At 36.6% G+C, this 22,629-nt stretch overlaps 3 protein-coding genes across 12 annotated transcripts; 2 read left to right on the top strand and 1 right to left on the bottom strand.

Annotated features, from left to right (window-relative positions):
• Positions 1 to 670: 670 nt before the first annotated feature.
• Positions 671 to 2,355, top strand: eIF2beta (eukaryotic translation initiation factor 2 subunit beta). 2 transcript variants are annotated; one of them, XM_065305485.1, is made up of 6 exons: positions 671 to 855; positions 971 to 1,328; positions 1,444 to 1,464; positions 1,540 to 1,879; positions 1,939 to 2,077; positions 2,144 to 2,355. In XM_065305485.1, the coding sequence occupies exons 1-6, from the start codon at positions 838 to 840 to the stop codon at positions 2,186 to 2,188; spliced, it is 921 nt and encodes a 306-aa protein (XP_065161557.1). In that variant the 5' UTR covers positions 671 to 837; the 3' UTR covers positions 2,189 to 2,355. The 2 variants fall into 2 exon arrangements, with proteins under 2 accessions (XP_065161557.1, XP_065161558.1); XM_065305486.1 differs by lacking the exon at positions 1,444 to 1,464 and having other exon boundaries at positions 673 to 855.
• Adck5 (aarF domain containing kinase 5) lies at positions 2,071 to 11,195 on the bottom strand. Of its 6 annotated transcripts, none has more exons than XM_065305482.1 (7): positions 11,134 to 11,195; positions 4,329 to 4,537; positions 3,683 to 4,043; positions 3,321 to 3,611; positions 3,103 to 3,268; positions 2,527 to 3,034; positions 2,071 to 2,477 (listed from the first exon to the last, which is right to left on the bottom strand). In XM_065305482.1, the coding sequence occupies exons 2-7, from the start codon at positions 4,526 to 4,528 to the stop codon at positions 2,375 to 2,377; spliced, it is 1,629 nt and encodes a 542-aa protein (XP_065161554.1). In that variant the 5' UTR covers positions 4,529 to 4,537; positions 11,134 to 11,195; the 3' UTR covers positions 2,071 to 2,374. The 6 variants fall into 6 exon arrangements, with proteins under 6 accessions (XP_065161554.1, XP_065161555.1, XP_065161553.1 ...); XM_065305483.1 differs by lacking the exon at positions 11,134 to 11,195 and adding an exon at positions 6,134 to 6,306; XM_065305481.1 differs by lacking the exon at positions 11,134 to 11,195 and adding an exon at positions 5,191 to 6,074.
• TP53INP (Tumor protein p53 inducible nuclear protein) lies at positions 5,025 to 22,177 on the top strand. Of its 4 annotated transcripts, none has more exons than XM_065305487.1 (5): positions 5,025 to 5,163; positions 12,200 to 12,627; positions 18,231 to 18,445; positions 18,531 to 18,948; positions 19,049 to 22,177. In XM_065305487.1, the coding sequence occupies exons 3-5, from the start codon at positions 18,234 to 18,236 to the stop codon at positions 19,202 to 19,204; spliced, it is 786 nt and encodes a 261-aa protein (XP_065161559.1). In that variant the 5' UTR covers positions 5,025 to 5,163; positions 12,200 to 12,627; positions 18,231 to 18,233; the 3' UTR covers positions 19,205 to 22,177. The 4 variants fall into 4 exon arrangements, with proteins under 4 accessions (XP_065161559.1, XP_065161561.1, XP_065161563.1 ...); XM_065305489.1 differs by lacking the exon at positions 5,025 to 5,163 and adding an exon at positions 10,092 to 10,481; XM_065305491.1 differs by lacking the exons at positions 5,025 to 5,163; positions 12,200 to 12,627 and adding an exon at positions 15,745 to 15,908.
• The last annotated feature ends 452 nt before the right edge of the window (positions 22,178 to 22,629 follow it).

The following is a 22,629-nucleotide window of genomic DNA, read 5'->3' on the forward strand; positions in this document are numbered from 1 at the left end:
AGTGCGAAGCAAATGATAACTAATATGACAAATTTGTATGAGAAATTGTATGTTTACCCGTTTCTGCCATCGAAAACAAGAATATATTAATCGCCAGACACAATCTTTAAAATTATGTGTACTGAGCGATCAGTCCATGATTTAGTGCAGTCTCTATTTTTGGTTCATGTTAATGCAGTTGGTGCAGATGAATAATTTTAATTGCGAGTAACTGATAAACGTCAAGCAATTTTTCTCTCAATCCACCGAACCGACATTCGTCGGCAGAAACAAGTAAGTGTTTATCTCCAAAACCTCGTAAAACTAAACTTAGAAATTTGGTGGAACAATACATCCGGCCAAGCTCTAGCGCAGTTTCTATTTTTGGTGCGATTTAATTCAATAGATTTTAAATGAAATGCTCAAGTCTGTTTTCAATTAAACTGGAATATCTATGAAAGTCATAGTCACATTATTGGTATATATATTTATACTGTTTTAAAAAGAAGTTAATTTTTTATGGTATGCGTATAGTAGTTTTTGAATAATTTCATTAGGAATGCAAAACAAATAATTGTTTTTTGAGTGACGCTGCTGTGCTTCGAAAGCAGCTCTTAAATTATTTGTATTATTAAGTACGCCCCTGGTAACCATGCAAGGTATTGGAGTAGTGGGAGTATGCACCCCCTGTAAACTGGCAACGCCGCCAAATGCTTTCAAATCACATGTGGCAGAAATAGCTGATGCAATCGTTTCATCGGTAAATTATCGGTGGTAGTACACCGCCAATACAGCATAAACTTACGTCGAACGCACATCGATTCTTTTTCGACCTCGTGAATCAATTCATAAGCCACAATGACTGAAGAAGACGCGGTAAGTGTACCAGAAATTAATTTCAACACAATTAGGTTATCGTCATCAATGATTTACATATACTTTGAATATCGACCATCAGTGAGGCACCTGCAATACATTATTGCTTTTGTAGATTTTCGATCCCTCTCTCAAAAAGAAGAAGAAGAAGAAGAAGACCGCTTTTGACATCGACGCCGCACTCGCAGCTGAGGGTGTTGATGCAGACACCAATGCACCTAGTGCAAATGATGTTGACATTAATGAGGAGGACTTTGACTTGGGCAAGAAGAAGAAGAAGAAGGTCTTTAACTTAGATGACTTGGAGGGTTCTCTTCCAGAGAAGGATGGTGGTGGTCAGGATGATGCAATTATTGATGATAATCTTGACTTGGAATTGGACTTCAGCAAGGCAAAAAAGAAAAAGCAGAAGAAGAAAGATCTACATGAACTTATGGCTGAAGTAGATAAGAAACAAGAAGATAAAGAAAATGGTAAGTGTTATTGTATTTTCGTATTTACTTAAAAGTCTAGGATCTTATCCTCATGATTCTAATAACAATAATTTATTAATGAACTAACAATGTTCTTGTTAAATGCTGCATGAAGTTGAAAAACAACTTGAAGATGGTATGTTGTCAAGTATTTTTATAAAATTGAATCCTTATTTAAATCTTCACCTAATTTAATTTGGATTATTTTTAGTTGATGAAAATTCAATGAATTGGAATAGTACCGATCGTGATTACACATACGAAGAGTTATTAAATCGTGTTTTCGAAATAATGCGCGATAAGAATCCAGATATGGTCGCCGGCAAAAAACAGAAATTTGTCATGAAACCACCACAGGTTGTGCGCATCGGTACGAAAAAAACCTCATTCGCCAACTTCACCGAAATCTGCAAAACACTCCATAGGCAGCCGAAACATTTACTGGATTTTTTGTTAGCCGAGTTAGGTACGAGTGGATCTGTGGATGGTAACAACCAACTTATTATTAAAGGTCGCTTCCAGCAGAAGCAAATCGAAAATGTTTTGAGGAGGTAGGAAATTACGTTAAAATATTTAAATTATATGATTCCAATGATTCCATGATTTTCAGATATATTAAGGAGTATGTTACATGCCATACTTGCCGATCGCCTGATACTATTTTGCAAAAGGATACGCGATTGTTTTTCCTGCAATGCGAAACTTGTGGATCAAGGTGTTCGGTTGCTAGTATAAAATCAGGTTTCCAGGTATGCATTTTTATTGGTTTTCCTTGCCGCAGAACTTGTACTTACTGCAATATTGTATGTTTTCAGGCTGTCACCTCAAAACGCGCTGCAATACGTGCGAAAACTGCTTAATCACGAATTATCACACTTCAACCAGACCCAACGCACGCGTATGTATTTATTACAGTTGCGTAGCGGTAAAGCTGCGATGCTGATTTTTCTATCGTGGGTAGATTGTAAAAACAGATTTGTTTTGCTCATCCGATTCAATAAAATGTGGCGTATGATTCGAACAAAAACTCCGACTCATCATCCCGCTTAGTACATGAGCGCCAGAATAGCAGAAGTGTCCGGCGCTCGTCCAATCATTTCCAAAAACTTGAAGTACCATTTCATGAATGCCAGCCAAGACCTTTGCAAACTAAACAAAAACAAATTCATTGAGGTCGCGACTAAGACTTGCTACTTACAATAATTGATACTCGAACGAAATGCGTAACGGAATTGACCGTACTTTCATCCAGAAGGAATCTTCGTTTTTAAAAGCTGTTTTGGTCGCAATTCTCGCCAGAATTCTATATCTATTAACAGGGTTGCCATGATCGTGTGCGATGGCTCTCAGGGTGTTTAGATTTCTAATCACAAAAAGCAGACTCCGAGGCATTTCTTTCAACGTTTTCGTAATGATGTCTAAGCGATGTTGTGCGACTTCCGAAATATAATCGATATCAGTTTGAGTTAATCGTGTCACAAGTCTGAATTCTTTCTTCATAGGAGTTTGTGTTAGGACTTCTGCAAATTCGGCGTAGTTTTGAACGCCCAAAGCTTTTGAATATTTATCCATTTTGATTCTATCACGGATAACAATCGCTTGCCAAAAGTTACTTAAACCAATACGTTCATCTTCACTTAATTGCTGATATAGTCCATGATCAAGGAGGACAAGTTGTGTTTCATTATTAAATTTTCGTACAAATACTGTGGACAGGCAATAAAATTTACATTTATCTTTCACAAACACCAACTGTAGTTGTAGCAAAATTTACCATTGCCTGGGTGAGGATCGGCGTGGACAAAACCAATCTGAAAGATTTGTTCCCCAAAGGCTGTAAACATCTTCTTATCAATATCCGCCAAACTATGCCCTCTCTGTATTAATGCTTCGTTCTCGCTAATTTTAATGGCGTCGATAAATTCCGTAACCAACACCCGCTGTAATTGAAAACAAGTTTTACATTCGACAATATTCCTCTCCGGAACTTACTTTGGAGCATAGGTCCCAATAAACTTTCGGAATGTAGATGTAGCTTAAATGTGCCAAGTCACCGGCGCATTTTTCAGCATTCTGTCCTTCCTTTTTGAAGTCCAACTCGTTTCTTAGATTTTCTGTCAAGTCCTGCAAAATCCAGGTAAAGTCGAACGTAGGATGAAAATAAGCGGCAAGACGCAAGAGAAATTCAATTGTCGACACGTCATTGGAAAATCGTTCTTGCAGATCTTTGTATTGCACCTTGACAGCGACTTTCTCATCATTTTTCGTGGTAGCTACAAATACCTAAATTTATTTATCATTGTTTCATGGCATTCAAAGCTCCAAAAACTTAAATTCACAAACTTGGAGTTTACCTGCGCTAAGCTGGCAGCTGCAATTGGTTCATGTTGAAAACTTTTGAACATATCATCCGGGGATTTGCCGAATTCGGCCATAAAAATCTGCTCAACCTCATCGCCTTTCCGTACCAGACATTTATCTTGCAGCCACTGTAGAGTCGTGATATATTCACGAGGTAAAATGTGACTTAGACTAACCAACCCTTGTCCGATTTTAATGTACGTCCCACCGTTGATCATACACCCGTGAAGGATGCGGTTGGCGTTGCGTGAGTGCACTATACTCATACATTTTTCATAGTCCTCGGATTCGGGATTAAGGATGCGTTGATTCAACCAATAGTCGATTGATATTGTAAGGCCAATCCGTAGTGAACTGAAAACATTAAATTATAAATCAACATTACACCTATAATATAGTTTTAATTTTATTCATGTCATCACTTAATTCAGGTTCTTCAATTTTTGGATTGAATACTAAATTATTATCATGAATATAAGTTTCGCCTAAGTTATATTATCAACTTTACCCTCACCCCTGTACATTAAATCAACTGTACAGTTGATAATACAGCTAAGGCGAAACATGCTCCTCGAAAATAAAATCCAAAAATGAAAGAACGTTATATTTATTAGCATAAATCAGCAATTGTTTATATACCGAATGAAACGAAGGGCAGCTGCTGCGGCCGCCAAAGGACTGCTCTCTGTTTGTGCATGTTTATTAGAGGTGAACGTGGAATAAACGACAAGGGCGCCACCTGCTGCACAAGCAGTTGCTGCAGATTTGATTAAAATGTGGTTTTGTTTTGCAGCATTATAGTAAGAGCTGTGAATGATTTTCAACCAAAAAGATGACATCTTAAAAATCTGCAAATAAATAACAACATTCACTTATTAATAACCTCACATAAAAGCAAAGATGGCTGGAGATAAAGAATTTGTCTATCTACCTATATGTAATACACTATTATGGAGATCAAATAAGCCTTATCTCGAAGCATTCTGCTTTTGATTCGATTATATTATCATTATTTAGTACCAACTGTACGCGTGTAGCATTTCTTCAAAGTAAACAAACTCACTTGGTTTGAATGAGCATGGGTGAACTGGTCCACAATTTCCGTCAAATGCGTATGTACTAATGATACAGACCTATCGAGCCGCAGAGGCGAGTTGAGAACCACAGTCGAGAACCACGTACCGCAATGCTTTCAAGGTTCCATGTGCGCTACGCTCGGAATATGCCATAGCGCAACTCAGAGAGCATTAATAGGGCCCACCTAGCTTTCACGAACCGTCGAGGGGCGAGCGGGGCACATGCGGAAGGCGATAGTCGGAGGGGGAAAGCAAGGGTCGGAGGAAAACAGAAAACAGACCGTCTGTCAGTGTTCAGCTGACTGAATGCTGCACTCGATTCGTTTGTGTGACTCCGTGCAAACTTCGACCTGTACGCCCTCAACATCCAACAAGAAAACACTCCACGACACAAAAACGTAAGTGTGCGTTATTCTTCTACTCACCTAAGTCACACCATATCAATTTTGCGTCGGGTCAATTACGGAGTTTAAACGCCAAGTTTTTGATTACCAAATCAGCTGACTGTGTTAGTGGCCGGAAATTCAGCGATAACTGCCAAATAAGTTGCCAAATAAGAAAAATGATCAAATATTTCTGTAAAACAAATGTGGGATGTGAAGAAGCGTCGGTCCTAATACTCCAAGCCGAAAGTGGAATTTTAAATTAGCGTTTCTTTGTTCTATCCGGGGCTACAGGCCACTTCGGTTCGTTGCAAACACACCAACGAGCAGCGAGACGCATTCGACGGTCGCTAGTGCGCGATCAATGATGCAACCAGCGTGCGCGACAAAGAAACATATACTGTTTCGATGGTGGAGGATGCTGATATAGTGCGGTGCAAGCGAGACAGCTATTATTATACAGCCAGGCATTGCTTCTGCTTCGTGTACTCTGCTGCTCTCAAGGTGTGTGTGTGTGTGCGATGTGCGCGAGTATGAATTGAATGCAAGTCGCGTATAGACGAATATTTAAAAGGCCATACTCCCTACCCCTCCACTGCTTTTGTTCAGCAGCATCACAACAAGACTGTACCCTGTGAGACTTCATTCAATCAAATAAGAAGCAATAGTGAATATATGTATAATATAAGCCACCGAGTTGCATCGTTTGCCAAATAAATTCGAAGCGGAAATCGTGAGTTGCCATGGCGATTAGAGGGTAAAGGCTGGTTGAGGTTTGAGGTCCCTTTCCTGCCATTTCCTAGGTAGATAGGGCGGCGGTGAGGCCTGCGCGCGTCGCATGCCAACCCACCAGTCGTTAGCAACCAACTTGGTGGCGATGGATACGCGTTGGTGTAATCTTGGTATCGTTTGCTTATTAGCGAATCGACAAGCAAATAATATCAAGAGACAAATTAATGATTAGGCTTAATCAAATAAATACTACCAGAACACTAGCAGCAAGGATCACACGTCGTTGTCAGTTTGTAGTCACCAATTTTTTCATAGGTCAATCATTTGTTCACGATTGCAAAGTTTAGACCGTTTTGACCTCACTTGTACACTAAGGTTATGGCATAGACACATAGCAAGCACAGAAGGGATATTGAAAACTTGAAAAAATATTTTTATATTAAAAATTGAAGAAAAAAAGGATAAAAACACAAATGTTTAAAAATTTATATCTCGGAACCGGCCAGCCCAAATAATAATAATAATAATAATTTAGTTTTTATTTTAAAAATGCGCTTAGCAGTTGTATATTAATGTACTTTGGCGCCATCTAGTTTTGAATGATTCGTTATTTTTGAACCAAGTGCCTTTCAAGTTATATTTTTCCCCAAAAACTAGCCTGCTTGCATCACCTTGATTCAATGGTTCTTGTGAATACAGAATCTCCGCCTTGATTTTGCCCTCTGTTTGTGTTAAGATGATATGTGTTTGGAATAATAATGAAAATTTAATTTGAAATGAATGAAATAGGCGATTTTTTTTGTTTCTCTATACAAAACTACCCCCAAACATGACCACATATAGGTGGCTTATTTAGGCCAAGGCAAATGTTCGGTGATACAATGTAATCGTATTGTATGTTATTGGTATTATTAAAAAATGACACCTCCCAAACATGTCTAAAAAATTCGGCAACCCAATTCTACAGGTAGCTGCTTCGTAAGCTGCTTGCACCGAAAAAGAGCCAAATTTGACTCTGAATGCCAAGAGATGCAGGCAGACTATCAAGCGCCTGGTGCGATATAGGAGAACAGATACAATAAAGAGGATGTCGAGGCGAAATCATTGATTTTTCGCTTGCGTACTTTCTACATGCCGAACGCTGTCTTAATAGCTAGTGCCCTTGTTCACGGCAACGAACAAACAACTAACGAAGTTCATTTCCTGACAGTACCAATTGCTTTATCTTATTATGCTCCTGATATTGCCTATGATATTGTTACACCTGTCTTACGTAGCGTGGATCCAGTGTCCCTAAGTGGGATAGCGTATCCTTCATAATCTATATAAATAAATGCTGTGCATCTCTCGACCTTCTTATTTATTTCTACAATAAACGTTTAGAGGCGATATCGGAAAATAATTAAAAGATATTCAAACCACGACAACCGCGTAACAATTAACATGAAGAAGGGCAAATTTGAATTGCTAAACCATAATGTTGATAAAGACGTTCTCCAAACAAAATAATGTTTGTTAATCCAAATTCTCTAATGGTTTCGGTGTCTAGAATATTCACTATTAAAAAACTAGAGCCAATGTGCAAAATAATCATTATAAACTTGATGAGTTATCAGACTTACATATATACCACCTGTGACAATAGGACGAACGCCCTGACGCAATAATGAAAATTACTTCATGACGGAAATGATCAAAGTAGCGCCGCTACAATTGGGAGTAATATAGCAGCCCCCATTTTTGTGGTTCAATATCGATTTTCATCAAATAAATAAACGCACAACGCTATCCTTTAAATATTCATGGTTTGTTTGATTTTAAGGACGTTTGTGTCTGAAACTTGATTTTAGATAAAAATATATCTTTTTGAGTATTGCCGAGTTTAATCATGAATTTATGTTCCCACAAAAATTATATTTTTGGATATTATTAATGTATAACATAATTCGGTGATCGGGTGAATAGTTTTCGAGTTTTATACTTGTAGATAAGCTGTTTCAGTCAACATTGATACAGTATTTTATGATAAAAGTATTTTTGTCAAAACAGTTTAATTAAATTTCTATGCTATTTCATCCATTAGGGAAAGCGCTAATTTTCCTATGAAAAAAAGTTGTGAATGGGTCACTGTCCTTCAGCTGAACAAATCTCAAAGTGCAATTTTGGTACTGTGAAGTATGGGTAGAATATGTATCATATACATATCTATATCGATTGGTTCGTATTCAGTCTGACTGATAAAAAACAACCTGCTCACGCTGAATTCATTTAATACAATCATAATGTGTGTTGAATGTCAATTGCGACTCTTACTAGCACATTAATTCAATAAATCATAAAAAAAAAATTGCGGGGATTGCTATCATTTATTTTAAACGATATCATTACTTATAGTATGAATAACATTTCTACACAAAACTCATATATCGATAATTATGCTTATTTTATCGATTAAATTTGTCCCGGAAATACATATATATATAATGTAATATGTTGGACGAAATGGAAAAGTGAAATCAGGCAGCGTTTATTGATTTCGTACCCGTGCCTGCTAACCGCAAACCCCAGTGCATATTGCTGGACACTAGTGTAGTTAAATCCCTACGGAAGAGAGGAGGAAGTAACGTTATTTTCCACGACAGTACGTACGAGGTAAACTCCTTGGTGCTGGTAGCGAAGTAGGTCAAGGTTGATTCCATACTTAATTTAAATAGAAATCGGAGAAACTAATTGTTAATAAGCTTTATGTTTAAATTTAATGAACCAGACAGAAAAATGATGAATCAGTATCAACGCTTATCAAATTGTTCTCTTTAATCAAAATATTTTAAACATATATATACATAGATTAAAATGTTTAGACTAAATATACTCGTAATGTGAAAAATATGTTTAATATTTACTTTGTATTTACAAATATATTTTTGTTAACGCCAAAGTCCTTTGTGCCTACACATATAAATGCCAAATCGTTAGATACGCGAAACGCAGTTACATTTTGTATATAAACTTGGGAGATATATAAAGTCACGGTGGGCGTGCGTGTTTATCATGACTCGAGACTACTAAATTTGCCAATTGCGTCCTTGGTGAAATCGAGTGCGTCGCAAAACGGACGCATTTTTCGGTCGCAAATAATAAACCTCTCGTATTAAGCGGGAGAGGCGACCTATACAATGAAGTCTAGTATTGACACAGATGCGGAACATCTAAAGCGAATATAGCGCCTATATCTCTGAGTGTTTGAGTTTAGCAAAATTACTTGGACTCACGCTGCGCAACGGTCAGTTCTTTATCGCAAAATTAAAAAAAAAAGTGCGTAGTGAGCGAAAATGAACTTAATTTTTTTAAATCTAATTTTGATATACTCTCTCTAGTATTATTCATTGGTGACCCCAATTTTAATACGCCACATATAATGATACAGGTTAGGTATCCCTAATTTACAAAGCGCAATAGTGAATAATATCATTAGGCGGTAGAATAGTGTTATTATTTTCATAACGGAAAATGGCGAACATTTTTTGATTGCTTCGAGGAGTTTTCACTTTCCATTCAGACTTCGTATTTATGTTTACGTATACAATGACGTGATTAAGTTCGGCGCAATTGTTACATTTTATTATTGTACCGGCCACATCTTGTTTTCCTAAATTTGTTGTAACGTCGCATTTATTTCGTCATCGGAATTTCATCGTATGTTGCTTACAATGTCGTTTATTTGCTTAAACACGTCAATTGAATATAGTATAAATCGGGAACATTTTAAGTGATTATTAGTGTTAATTACTTCTTGCGAAAATTCTGAAACAGGCAATTTGATATTTTTCTGGAGTAAACCTAACTTTTTCAAATTTAGACAATACGTATTGCAACTTTTTTTGTAGTTCCTGGATATATATAAATTATAAAATATAATTATATTTGCTAAGGTTCATCAAACTTCAAACATAAACATAATTAAAAAAAATAAGTACAACCTTGCTAGCTGATACTACAAAATAAAGCCGACCCTGCCTAGTACCACCACTGCGCGAACATCCTGTATATGAATGCTGTATAAAAAAAATAGGCAGACAAAGTTCGTCCTGCGTAGTTAAGCGATTTGGACACTAATGCGGTTGGCGCACGTGTATAACACTCAGCGCAGAACACCAGAGTAGGACGTAAACAAACCAGTAAGACGTAGACTCACGCCACGCCGTACTTTAATTCTGCTCATTCCAGCTACCGCTCGTTTTTTTGTGCAATGATAATCAGCGCGAACGTTTCGCACCATTTCCTACGTAGATAAACACACCGCCTGATATCAGTTGTTTGTCTTGCTATACGAGTACAATTAGTCATGGAGCAACCCGTGTGTGATTGAACGAGTGTTTCGCGAGTGTCCTCACAGTAAACATTGTATCTCGGTCACGTTCTTTTGACAATTGTCTATATTAACTTGTGAACAGACCATTATAACAATAATGGGAAATTAGTGCTGGATGCATTTTGTCAGTTCATCATATCTGGATTTAGTTCTTTGTTACAACATATTTTACAACATTATAACACGGCACAGAGCTGCGCCGCAAAAAAAGAACCTGATTAGTTTATTGGTAAGTCTAAATTTAACGACACTTTTTATTTTTTATAATACTAAACATGAATCTGGAATTCATACGGATTGAACTAAATCAGATATACGCAGATAGACTAATGTTCCAGGTGACTCATGATGGTTCTTTATTCTTATGAAATTATAATGCACAATGATACGGCCAACATTGCTTTCAATTTTTTTAATCAATTTTGTGTTGGAATGATGCAAATTTTGGTGTTTTATAAAAATGTGTAAAAAAAAGTATTTACGACTAACGGAAATATTTAAACTTTTATGATGTTAATCGTGTTGTACTCGTATATGCTTGAGGAGTGTTTACAAACTCGTACCCTTCAATTAACCTATATCAATGTGGCACAAATATGTACATTGAGCATTAGTTTTAAAAGTATCCATAGTAATGTGTAGCATGCTTTGCGCATTTTGTATTTTCAACTGCAAGACGTTATCACGGAATTATTTGATTAGAGGACTTGTTAATACGTTAAAAAACAAAATTAAAAACATGAAAATTATTTCTTGTTTTGCTTAAAAGTGTGTGTGTGTGAGAGAGAGGGAGAGAGAGTTAATTTATCGTCAACGTAATGAGCTTGCTACTGCTACAATGATGGCGTACCATTTGTTTTGTAACGTTTGTTTACACTCACTCAGATATTTCGCATCGCCAATGACGCAGCTGTTTTTTTACGCACTTGAAATAGAGATGTTCCCGTCACGCGACGAAAGTAGAACTGAAACATTTATCGGTTGATTAGCAATTTATACGTAAAACTTGGTTCCTCAAGTGTCTTTACAGTTGCACTTATCAGCGAATTCGGATTAGCAACCAGTCTAAATTAGCAAAACGCAGCATCGGGCGGATCATGTTTGGTCACGTGTATTTGCATCGTGGTCATTGTTAACATGATGTGCCTCACTATCAATACCATTGCACTGACAATTGTTCGTAGGTATTAAATATTTACACCGTTATGCGTTGTTAAACGCATGAAATTACACTTTCTTACTGTATTCCTTTTTTACATTATTCTTTACCTACATATCGAAATTTGTTTATGATTTATTCTTTAATCAGGTTTAAAGCTTCTCAAATTACTGAAGATATTAAGCTACCACACTTACTGACTTTATGATTTCGACATAAATGCGCCTTGATGAGCTATCTTCATTTTTTGCAAACGTGGTATAGCAGCCAATTGCAGCCAGCTTCCACAAAACGCTGGAAATAAGTTTATTTCTATAGCACTAATGCCTTCAACTTAGCTGCCTGTCGACAATAAGAATAGGAAAAAATAAAATTCATGGAAACGTAGCACGATTGCACTTATAGTTACACAAACCGTGAACGGTCATTAACTAGTTTTTGTTCCTCACCAATGACTTAACCTTTAAGCGCGCGTATCGTTTCCTTATGCGGTTTCCACTTGGCGGGCATAAAACAGAACGCCACGTCGAACAAATGGAAGAGGAATTGTATGTACCTAAATAAGTGAATATTAGTGCCATCCCAACTTAAATTACGCCAATGAACTGAATCTCTACAACAACATAGTGGTGTTTACGGGAAAGCTTTAAAAATAAAATTAAAAAAAACTTATTAAGTATAAAGTGGCTAAAGTTTTTACACCCGAGATTGAACAAGAGCGAGCGTAGCGATCAGTTAATAATTAATGTATTATCAAATGTGTTTAATGAATGCTTTTGTTGTTTCAGAAAAAGATAACTGCAATAGTACAAGAAACACGCATACATCCAACACATACCAAGCGCATCAAGGGACTGAAGGTTCGAAAAGTGAAGTGTAGAAACTCACGTTATCCGCAAAAAGTAACAACCTCTCATCAACAAACTGTAATAAAATAAATCTAAAGAGAATCTCGAAACAAATACTAATACAACTACTACAAAGCTACCTGCAATTTTCAGTATTCATTTATTTAATAAAATAGCTACGAATTAAGTAAACTTTTACACGAGACTAATATTAAAATAAATTAAACTAAAACATAGAAGAATATCTAAACGAACTTAAAAGAGGAAATAACAAAGTGATATCAACGGGTTCCACAAAGGCTGAAAAAATACACCTACATTAGTAAGGGCAGGATAAAGGACCTTACTACCAAGTAATCCAAGAAAAGGTGAGCAATATTTTTATTGTTATATTTATAACTTTATGTGGATAAAACTGAATATGTAGTAAGACTCGGTATTGACATGATGTTATTGGATTTTAACCCACAAGAGATGAATTTTGGAATAAGTAACAATTTGATTTAAGCGATTTATAATATTTTATATTATATTAAAGAAAAAAACTTACAATATTATATGAATACGGTTCTAATGGTGCGATTCTGTGTTCACCACTTAACAAACGAACGTACGAAAGCTCCAAGACGCTTCGTACGGCGAAGTTATGGATCGGCCTTAAGTGGTATTCTGTGCGCTCATCTGTAACTTTACCTAAAGTCAACCCCGCTGCACGATAGAATTTGACAGAAAGCGCGCGAGTTTCAAATCTATGGGTTCTTCAATTATCCAAATATGCAACAAATATGTGTTAATACTTATTATTTCTATTCCGGTTCTATACTGACGTTTGAAAAGTCGTAATCAAAAGTTGTTATTGTTCATTGCTTTGATTTTTAAATCACCTTTGAAGAAACACAATCAAAAAATATAAATAATCTTTTATATGCTAAGTATTTGGCTCATTATCAGCAAATACTTGTGAAAAATTGACAAAATATTCATCTCAAATTTATTGGTTTTACTAGTTTTTTTTTAATTTGAAATTTTTGCTTGAAAACGTGGATATTTGCATTTGAAAAATACAGATACACTCGATGCGTGCAATTCTTTGTCATCTTCATCTTTTTTCACATCTGCTGAGCACACGGCTCGGCAAAATATTCCACTTACCAATTTCGATGAATAGGCAGACTGAGACAGCAGACGACCGAGTGCGGTTGTGAGTGAGAACGAAGAGCTGCGGTAAGGCAGTTTCACCCGCGCCAAGAGAGCAGCGCATGCGTACAACATGTTACGAAGGCTATCGGCACCCTCAAGCTGCTCGAAAAATTGAGGCGACCCGAACCCTCCAAAAGACCTCCGTTGGGCACTCAGAATTGCAATCTGCATTCGTTCGACAGTACGGCACTTCGGGTGCTGCTCAGAATAGCACCATAAATTGTTTTGATATCTGCATAAAAATATATGGGACAGAGACGAGTGACATTTATAAGTATTTTTAATACATACATATTTAACATACAAAAAATGATTGCATTTGTAGTGAAAACTTAAAATGTTACGCACAATGCACAGTCGAAGAGAAGTTTTCGCGCAGATATTCAAAAACCAGGCAGGCGTCGAGCCGGAACACGCATATCCGCGCATTAGTGAAGGTATGAGTTCACAGCTGAGTGATGCGAGCCCTGATTATCATCTGTGACCTAGATGCGCACGTGCTCGTCGTTCGCCGCCAGGTTGCGTTCGCATCTCTCGTATTAGCAATTATAGCAACCTTTGGGTTAAGTGTCCCCAGCGAGTCATAAACATCAACAATGTTAACGCAATGAGGTTTTTTCAAACTATGCGCAAACTGTGTTCATTTAATTTTCACATTAATAGATGCATACTGCAATAAGCAATATTAATACGACTCTGCCCAACAAAACTACCTCGTAATAGTGCCCTATACAAATTTCGAAGAAAAGACGGATGACACCGGTTGCTCAGCTTTTATTACCTAGATAAGAAATGACGAAATAGTACGAAATATATTACAGTGCATACAGTTGTTGCAGTTTATACGAATCACAGTCGTCAGGTCAGCAATATTCGTGAGCGTATATTATTTGTCCCTGTGATGATGCCTACTTTCTGACACGTTTCACAGTTGCCGGGTGTAGACCGAACTCGTCGAACACTTGCGCACTATACGCGTTCACATCATAAATGTTCGTTGTAAACTCGCATCAGACTACTACACGTTAAGAATATAAATAAACTCGGCTAAGTGTGTAAGCGCTAACCAACAACACACGTTAAAACAGAAATATCTAAATTGTACGACAAAACGCATTCCAGGCTTCTATTGCAAATAATTTTTCAAAAATCAATAATGAACGGGCGACATTATGCGACCAGCCAAATATTAGAGTGAGATCGCGTGTAAGCAGGACCTATTCGTCAAAGTTCCGAGCGCTTTGCGTCTTTCAAACCTTAGATTTGGCTTTGGATTTGAAAATAGACCATTTGCGTCATTTGTGCGGTGGTACTTTGGAACCGACAGAAAATCAAAATCTGGGATGGATCTGAACATAATGTTGCGGTACAGGGTTAAACACACAATTTGGCCATGTGTTTTTCGCTACTTCTAATACTCTGCCATTATGTAGCGAAAAGGATACGCGTACAAGTTTGAAAAAAATGTTCAACAGTGACTGGTCATGGTTGGAGTGTCAAAAAACCGTTTTTACCTGCCATATAATTTTAGCCTAAGGTACTACTCAGCAACCTTAGGTAAAGATTTTCTGATTCATAGCGTACACTTGTCAATTTGCATTTTTCAAGAGTAATGTACAGTTTTATTTAATACAAATCAAGATAGTTAGGCACATTATCTCCGTTTTAGTAGCAAATTTTACTATTTAGGGAGAATCTTGCTATGGGATACGATTTGAGCGACCTTCGCCTACTTACAAACTAGGTACTTATATAATGAAACGGAATAAAAAAATATAATTGCGCATGAAATTTTCAGTAAATTTCACAAATGTAATCAATTTATTCAAATTCAAAAGCAATTTTACAATTGAAAGAACATTGCATAAAATCAACTCAAGTTATGTATTATAATTAAAAGGTATGATATCTTCCGTATCATAATTCAGTTTCACATATGAATAAATTAAAGTGGCACAATTGCACTAGACTAGCAATCATAACGAAATTGTCATCACAGGTGATTATTGACAACCAATGAGTATTAGTATTCGTGCGCATGGCACAGTTTGTGCTTTGTGTTTTGACTAATGGAATAAACATACGACCCGTTCTGTAACAAACCAACCTAACCTACCTAACCGGCTGAGCGCTGATTGTGTGCGTGCACGGAACGAATTCAAACAAACGGCCAGCTGCTCAAACAGCTGACTAGTGGAAGCATCATGAGCGTGTATAAACCGACGTGGCGGGAGGAGACCGCGAGTCGCACACAACGGCAACGCCAGCCAGTCTGGCTTGAAGTCCTCCGCTCAACCTCGCCGCCCCCCCCGTTTGCAGCGCGCGCGCGCCGCGCCTAGTCAAAGTGATCAGCTGTACAGGGTCAGAACTGTCAGTTCAGTTGTGCTCTGATCTCCCGGTAACAAACGTCGTAACAACAACCGCACAACACACACAACGTAAAAATACTGTAAGTTTTCCCAACGACAGCGCCAATTTTGCAAGTACCTGAACGAAAATACTCAACTAAGTATGTAAAACGATAATACATTTAACCGAGGACGTGAAGATTGATTTATATAAACAATGTACCAAGCAATAGGCTTGAAAAACAATTAGATATGTAAATATCACGTCACACAAGCGCTTTTAGACTAGAAATCAAAAGGATAAGAATTGTGCAAGGAGATGTGTGAGTGTGTGCTGCCCGTGTGTGTGATTGATTGCCGTTGCTGTGTTGACGTTCGCGGACAATCGTTAAGTGTTGTGCATGCGCTAGGAAAAAAGCCATTAAATCAAAATCATGAAAGCAGGCAGCAAAAAAGAATTGAAAGTTCTGATTTCGCATTGGACAGGTGAACCATTTTTTCGTTGTCGGCGACAATGACGGCACTCTTTAACGTGTATTTATTATTTATTAGTGTCAGTTAGCCGTTTAAATTCGAAGCAAGCACTATCACTATAAGTTGCATAAATCGCGAAGCGCATTCGTGTCAATGACTAAGCAAACCAGAATAACGGTGCACCATTTGCAATTTGCGTTACGAAATAGAATTTGATTCGTACACTCATAGTGACTAAACTCCAAGCTATATTAATATGTGATCTTGAACTTGACTTGTCCGCCAAGCTATCAGTAACATTTTGAAATTGCATTTTTTTCTAATGCAAATGCTAGAGCGATTGCGAGTTTTTACCAGACATTGATAACTGCTCACAGGCGCGCCTTGTTACTTTGTTATAAGTCTATTGTCGTGTGTGTTGTATTTTCACGATAATCAGACATTCTGAATGATATCGCAACAGCGAAAATATTTCTTGTCCCTCTTAGTAATTAGAACACCCTTGCGAACCAATTTTATTTAATTAATTCAACGATTAATCAAACAATAACGCCCTCAAGAAGAAAATAAATTACAAGTAAGATTTGCAGGTTGGAAACGATACACGGCGAAATATGATGCAACATTAGACTAATTGTAATAATTTCCAAATTAACTAAGTGGCAATCTGCACAATAGCGTTTTGCATGACGCGCGTTTGTGCAAATAAAAATAGATATTATTCAAGCAGTCACTCGCATAATAGGTGCGGCACTAGGTACTGGTCTACGTTGGCTAGTGTTTTATGTTAAACACAAGTTTATTGTTTGCATTCAACGAAATTAGGACCAACTTTTAAAATTTAATAGGTTTGTTTGTATTCGAGTGTGAGAATTGTGTTTGAACACAGATTATGACGTCTATTAAATTAATCATCGCTTATCAAATAGGGAATAACTTGAACTCACAAGTGAACGTGATTCTAAACTAAACAAAACAGGTAAGCGATACGTCGATACGAACACCTTCAATATATATAAAGACACTTGCTGACCCAGCGAACTTTGTATCGCCATTTTTTCGTGATTATTTCGGAAATTTCTGAAGTTCTTTTACTATTTATATCGTCCCCGTTTTCCCAAGGTTAATGTATTGAAAGTGGTTGCATACTTATTGTAAATTATTAGTTTACATTGTTTAAACGTTTAAATATTAGTTCTTTAGGCAGGAAGCCAATTCAAGTAAAACGCTAAATTGCAACAGTTTCATTTTTTACAGTAAGGTTTCTAAGCTATAAAACTATGTAACTGTAAAGTCGTCGATTTATTTTGTGTTTTCTGATAGGTACGATCCGCGTTAGCCTGTATGTCGGCGACTTATTTATAACTCTTTATAACAAAATAAATATTCGCGCGTATGTACCTTATCTTTCGCGATGCTGGCTGGTGGTTTACTTCGTTTCGTAACTGAAGCTTTGCCAACGATTTTCGAGGAATTTGACCGTCACGAGTAGTATTCCACGTTTTTTGACGACTAGCCGCATTTGTGGAGATGATAGTTGCTATGCGACAGCATTCAAATTATATCTAAGGTGTTTTCTACCGATGAAGCAGGAAAACAATAACTCGGGCAGATTCTCTGCCTAATCTCGAAGCTCTAAGCCTGAGCACGTCCAGCCAGCTCAATTTTATTTTATTAGACTCAGCGCTGTGAGTGCTCTAGCTTCGATTTGAATTCGGCCGACACCTATAGCATTTAAAACTTGGCGAAGGTCGCACACATGGCGTACTTGCGCTTATGTGTTGTGTACAAACATTATGTAATGTGCTATTTATGAATATTTAGAACACACGCGCAATATTTATGTGTGTGTGTGTGTGTTTACTTGCCAAAATCGCTACTTCTTTAACCTGTTTTTTGCTTGATTTGACTATTGTTGATTAAATAAACGTAATTTTTTGGGTTTGCAGACAATGTTCAACAACTTGGCCAGCTACCTGCTAGGAACCGCAAGCAACCAGCAACAAGAAGAGCGTGAAAAGGAAGTGGAACAAATAAACAATATAAGACTGACTACTGCTAGTTGTTCCGTTGACGACGATGATGACGAATGGGTGTTGGTCGATCGTAACGACAGCGAGGGAAATTCAGAGCTCAGCTCCGAGGAGAGCGAATATGAACCGAAGTACGTAGATTTCCATCTGGCAATCCTTCTGATTGCTTTGATTTCACTTACCTCTATTTATTTATTTCTTTATTGGATTTTTTAGCGTGACAGCGCCCGATCAGTTCGAGACGCTCCTCTCCCGCACAAATTCATCTGCGTCACTACCGTACACAGGTGCAATGGCGATGGAGGAATCATGGTTCCTCACGCCGCCACCATGCTTTATCTCTGCAGGGCCGGTTCACATGGAGACATCACCGCTGGAGAACCTGCTGATCGAGCATCCCAGCATGAGCGTCTACGAGCAACCAGTGCTGGCAATTCGTCGTCCAATTGCCACCTTAGAAGCGGTAGCTGATGTCGAGGATGCTCCGGAGACGGAAGATGGCTACCTTGAGGTGGCGTCCGCTGTGGTAGCGCTCCCGGCGCAAGGCAATCGCTTACTCGCAAACAACCGGGCGCTTGTGCGCGCCGAAGTGTATGTGCAGCAGGCAAAGCAGGGCGCCAAACAAGCTCAGAAGGTAAATATTTCCGAAAGCACACTGTAAACAGTTTGGTACTTTCCATTTGAAACTTCAACCAAAACGTTTGATATACCTGTAATGTCTCAATGGTCTTTAGGTGCAGATTCAAAAGGCTTGCCAGTCTTTGAAACGCGGCTATCTGGAGCGCAACAATAAGGCTCGTGACGTGAACTGTCGTAATCAGCGGCTGAGGAGGGGCGAACGTTCGCAGGGCGCCACGCGTTCGCACGCCAACAACAACCGAAAGTGCTGAGTACGACGCCCCCATCCCCTTATCACAACGTCAACACCGATCTCATCTTTGCCCCAACACATACACACCACGCATGCATGGCACAGCTGCAGGCACATACACGTATAATTTAATGCCGCAATTCGTAAATTTTATTTCTGTTTGGGAAACGGCAAGTCTAACAACCACCGCATTATACGTCGTCTACCGTCGTTTTAACTTTACACATCAGCAAATTAAATGAATTAATTACCTAATAATTAAATTAAAAAGAAATCAAAGCACATGTGATTTAGACTAAATTACCAAAGCACCGGTTGTGTTCAACAAAAGCAAAAAAAAGGAATGAAATACAAAATAGAAAAACTCACAATGAAACAAAAAAATGAGATAATACAAAAAAATTTGTGTGAACACAAAAACTATATGCAACCAAACAATAACTGAATTCCCTACGCAGAAAACAAAATAAATTGACAGAGAATCATGGAGTGTTCGGGGCGCTTACTTAATAGATGATATTTATCGTTTATTTCATCCCCTTAAAGGGTTTATCATTTAGTTGTAAAGCTCTGTATATACCATAGTACCTAATTCAAGCGAATCACTGATACTATATACAAACACAAAAAAAAAGCAGACATCATTTTGTTATGTTAGGGCATTTTAGTTTTATGAATACAATTTAATCGATTTGCTCCAACAGATGGAAACAAATAATCTGTCATTTAGACACATGCATACAATTTACTAATATATGAAGAGGAAAATACCAAGAAAAATTAACAATTCAAAGTTAAATTAAGAGCATGTTGGCATCACGACAATTTTTTTGTCATTATATAGTACTATTGGATATCTCTAATCGATTATTGTAGATTCGAATATTAAGTGAGATTTTTATTTTATGTTCCACCTTCATATGTTTTCCATTTGGAAAGTGAATGAGCATACAATTTTTTTTTTGTTATGATAAACGAGTCAAATGGATTGATTAATTTTGAATAATTAAGAATAAATCAAATTTTGTTTTAACAAAGACGCAATGACAAAAAAAACGAGAAACTATATTTTATTATAGCGTATATTTACACTACGATTATCTATATTATATTTTACGAGTATATAAATTAATATATTGATTTGATTCGTTGCGCTGCTAATATTTTCACGTGCGAGTAATTCGAAAAATGTACCTTTATAATTTAAATTATTTAAGTTAGTCCACAATTTGTATTAGTAATTATTTATAGCTAAATATCCGGACATTTTGTTGACTTTTTGTGTTCGATTTTAAAGAATACCCAGCGAATTTTGTTAGATTTTTATGCTACTGTGATGACAATGAAAAAAATATATAAAAACAAACAGTTTTAGTTCTGATTTTAATTTTTTTGAGAATATGTGTGTATCATTTACGCAAATCATCTAAACCAGCGTTTAAAATCACCCTCTTACAAGATCTATTGTATCCAATCAATAAAAGGGAAACAAGTGAATACAAATGTCCAATAACAAGCAAAACATTCAATTGTTTGCATAGGAGTGTAGGAAAACGAAACAAAACAGAATCATCAGACCACAAAGTACAAAATTCCACATATAACTGATTCAATTACCATTTAATTAACTACAATTATTGTATTTGCGCTAAGAGTAATATTACAAACAGAAACATAGAAAAATAGAACAAATAGAATTGTTAACCTTACGATAGTGTCAAACCAAATTCTGTCCAGTCCCTAAAAAACTATCGAATTTATATATGTGTAAATGCCTCCTGCAGAATTCACATAATTCATGCAATTTTCATGAACAGATTTTTGCGGTTAAAAACACAATGGTAATAAACGATAAACTAGTGATAATATTGTAATAGTAATAATTGAATGAATTACAACCACAAAAATGTGCGATTACTGATTTAGGTCTGCCTACATACAATATTTAATTCGCAATGAGTTTTTGGGAAGTATTGCATCATATATTCGATGTATTCAGTACGGTAGCAACTGTCCAACCCCAACATGCAATAAATTTTACGATAACACTTCGAAATAAATTGCTGATTGCAGATATATGAATAAATGAATAGGATGCAAAAATAATTGACATTATTATTCTTATAGAACATTGGGACACACATTGAATTGTTCTATCAATGTTCGCACGTTTAGAATTTCAATTTGTTCATCTATTGTGATGATGAAAACCATGCGACTATAAATTATATATATATATACACTTGTATGCATTTGTATATATATCTAGATCTAGATCTATATATCACAAAATGTAGTTGTGTAAATGTTTTTATTTGTAGACGCCAAGAGAGTTCATGAGTAATTTATTATTGTGCGAATGATGTTTCGGGCTTATTGTCTAAAAACCCAAAATGTCTAGATTCCGCACGGTGCAGGCAAAAATGTAATTATAAATGTATTGATTACAATATGACGCTAAAATAATTATGATTAACTTAGAATGTACAACATTACTTGCACTCTTATTCTACGATAGAATATATAATTGCTAACGATAAGTTTTGTGGATGAACGAAAGAGGCGCATGTAACAATGTATGATGTATTGTATTTAAGAAACTGATTATGAATACGATTTTGAAGTACCAATGCAGAAACACTTTGACCCACACTGACACATCATGTTCGAATATTTAAAATGTGATGTATCCATTTAGTTACGAATTCTAAACACTCGTATATTATGAGTTTATCGAAAATATGAAAAGCGATACCAAGTCAAAAATTGACCATCAATACAATTGATACATAGATTGTTCAATCTATATTTTACTATATGAGAAATTACTCTTGAAACCAAGTGCTGTAAAAATAAATGAAAATCTTATGGTAAAAAAATGTGAAGATATGTCACGCGCAAGCGACAAAAAAAGTTATAAAAGATGCAAAAATGTTATTAAAAAAAAAACAAGATTTTGAAAAATAAAATTAAAAAATACTTCTGTTACGTTCTTGTCTTGAAACAAAATTACTATTTCCAACAATTTCCAAAATATGTTACCATCGATCAAATCGCTTTTGTTACTATAGTTAAATCAAGTCTACTAATCTGCCCAGCGCGCTCCACAAGCATACACGTAATTAAACTTTCAATAATAAACGTTTTTCTACTTCCAACGTTAAGTTTTGAGACGCAAAAAGTGCTACATTAAATACAGACAGCCAAGGCCGTGACTAAAGTACATGAATTTCAAAGATTTAAAATTCAAAAGTTCAAGTACAAAACCCTCAAGTGGAAATAGGCGAAAGTAGAAAAAATTGCGTAAGCAACACGTGGCTTAATGTTGTTAAACATAGCAAATTTAATTTACAAATTTTTATATGTCATTTGAATTATTTTGGCGGCAAACAAATGTGGCAAACGCCCTGGGCGAATGTATGCCGCGGAGAAACGTCGCGCGGC

This window comes from Atheta coriaria, unplaced genomic scaffold (genome assembly GCF_025399875.1).
Source record: "Atheta coriaria isolate IRGN ID8LTWV9N9 unplaced genomic scaffold, Caltech_Dcor_3.1 hic_scaffold_6_pilon, whole genome shotgun sequence".
Classification (NCBI taxonomy): Eukaryota; Metazoa; Arthropoda; class Insecta; order Coleoptera; family Staphylinidae; genus Dalotia; species Dalotia coriaria.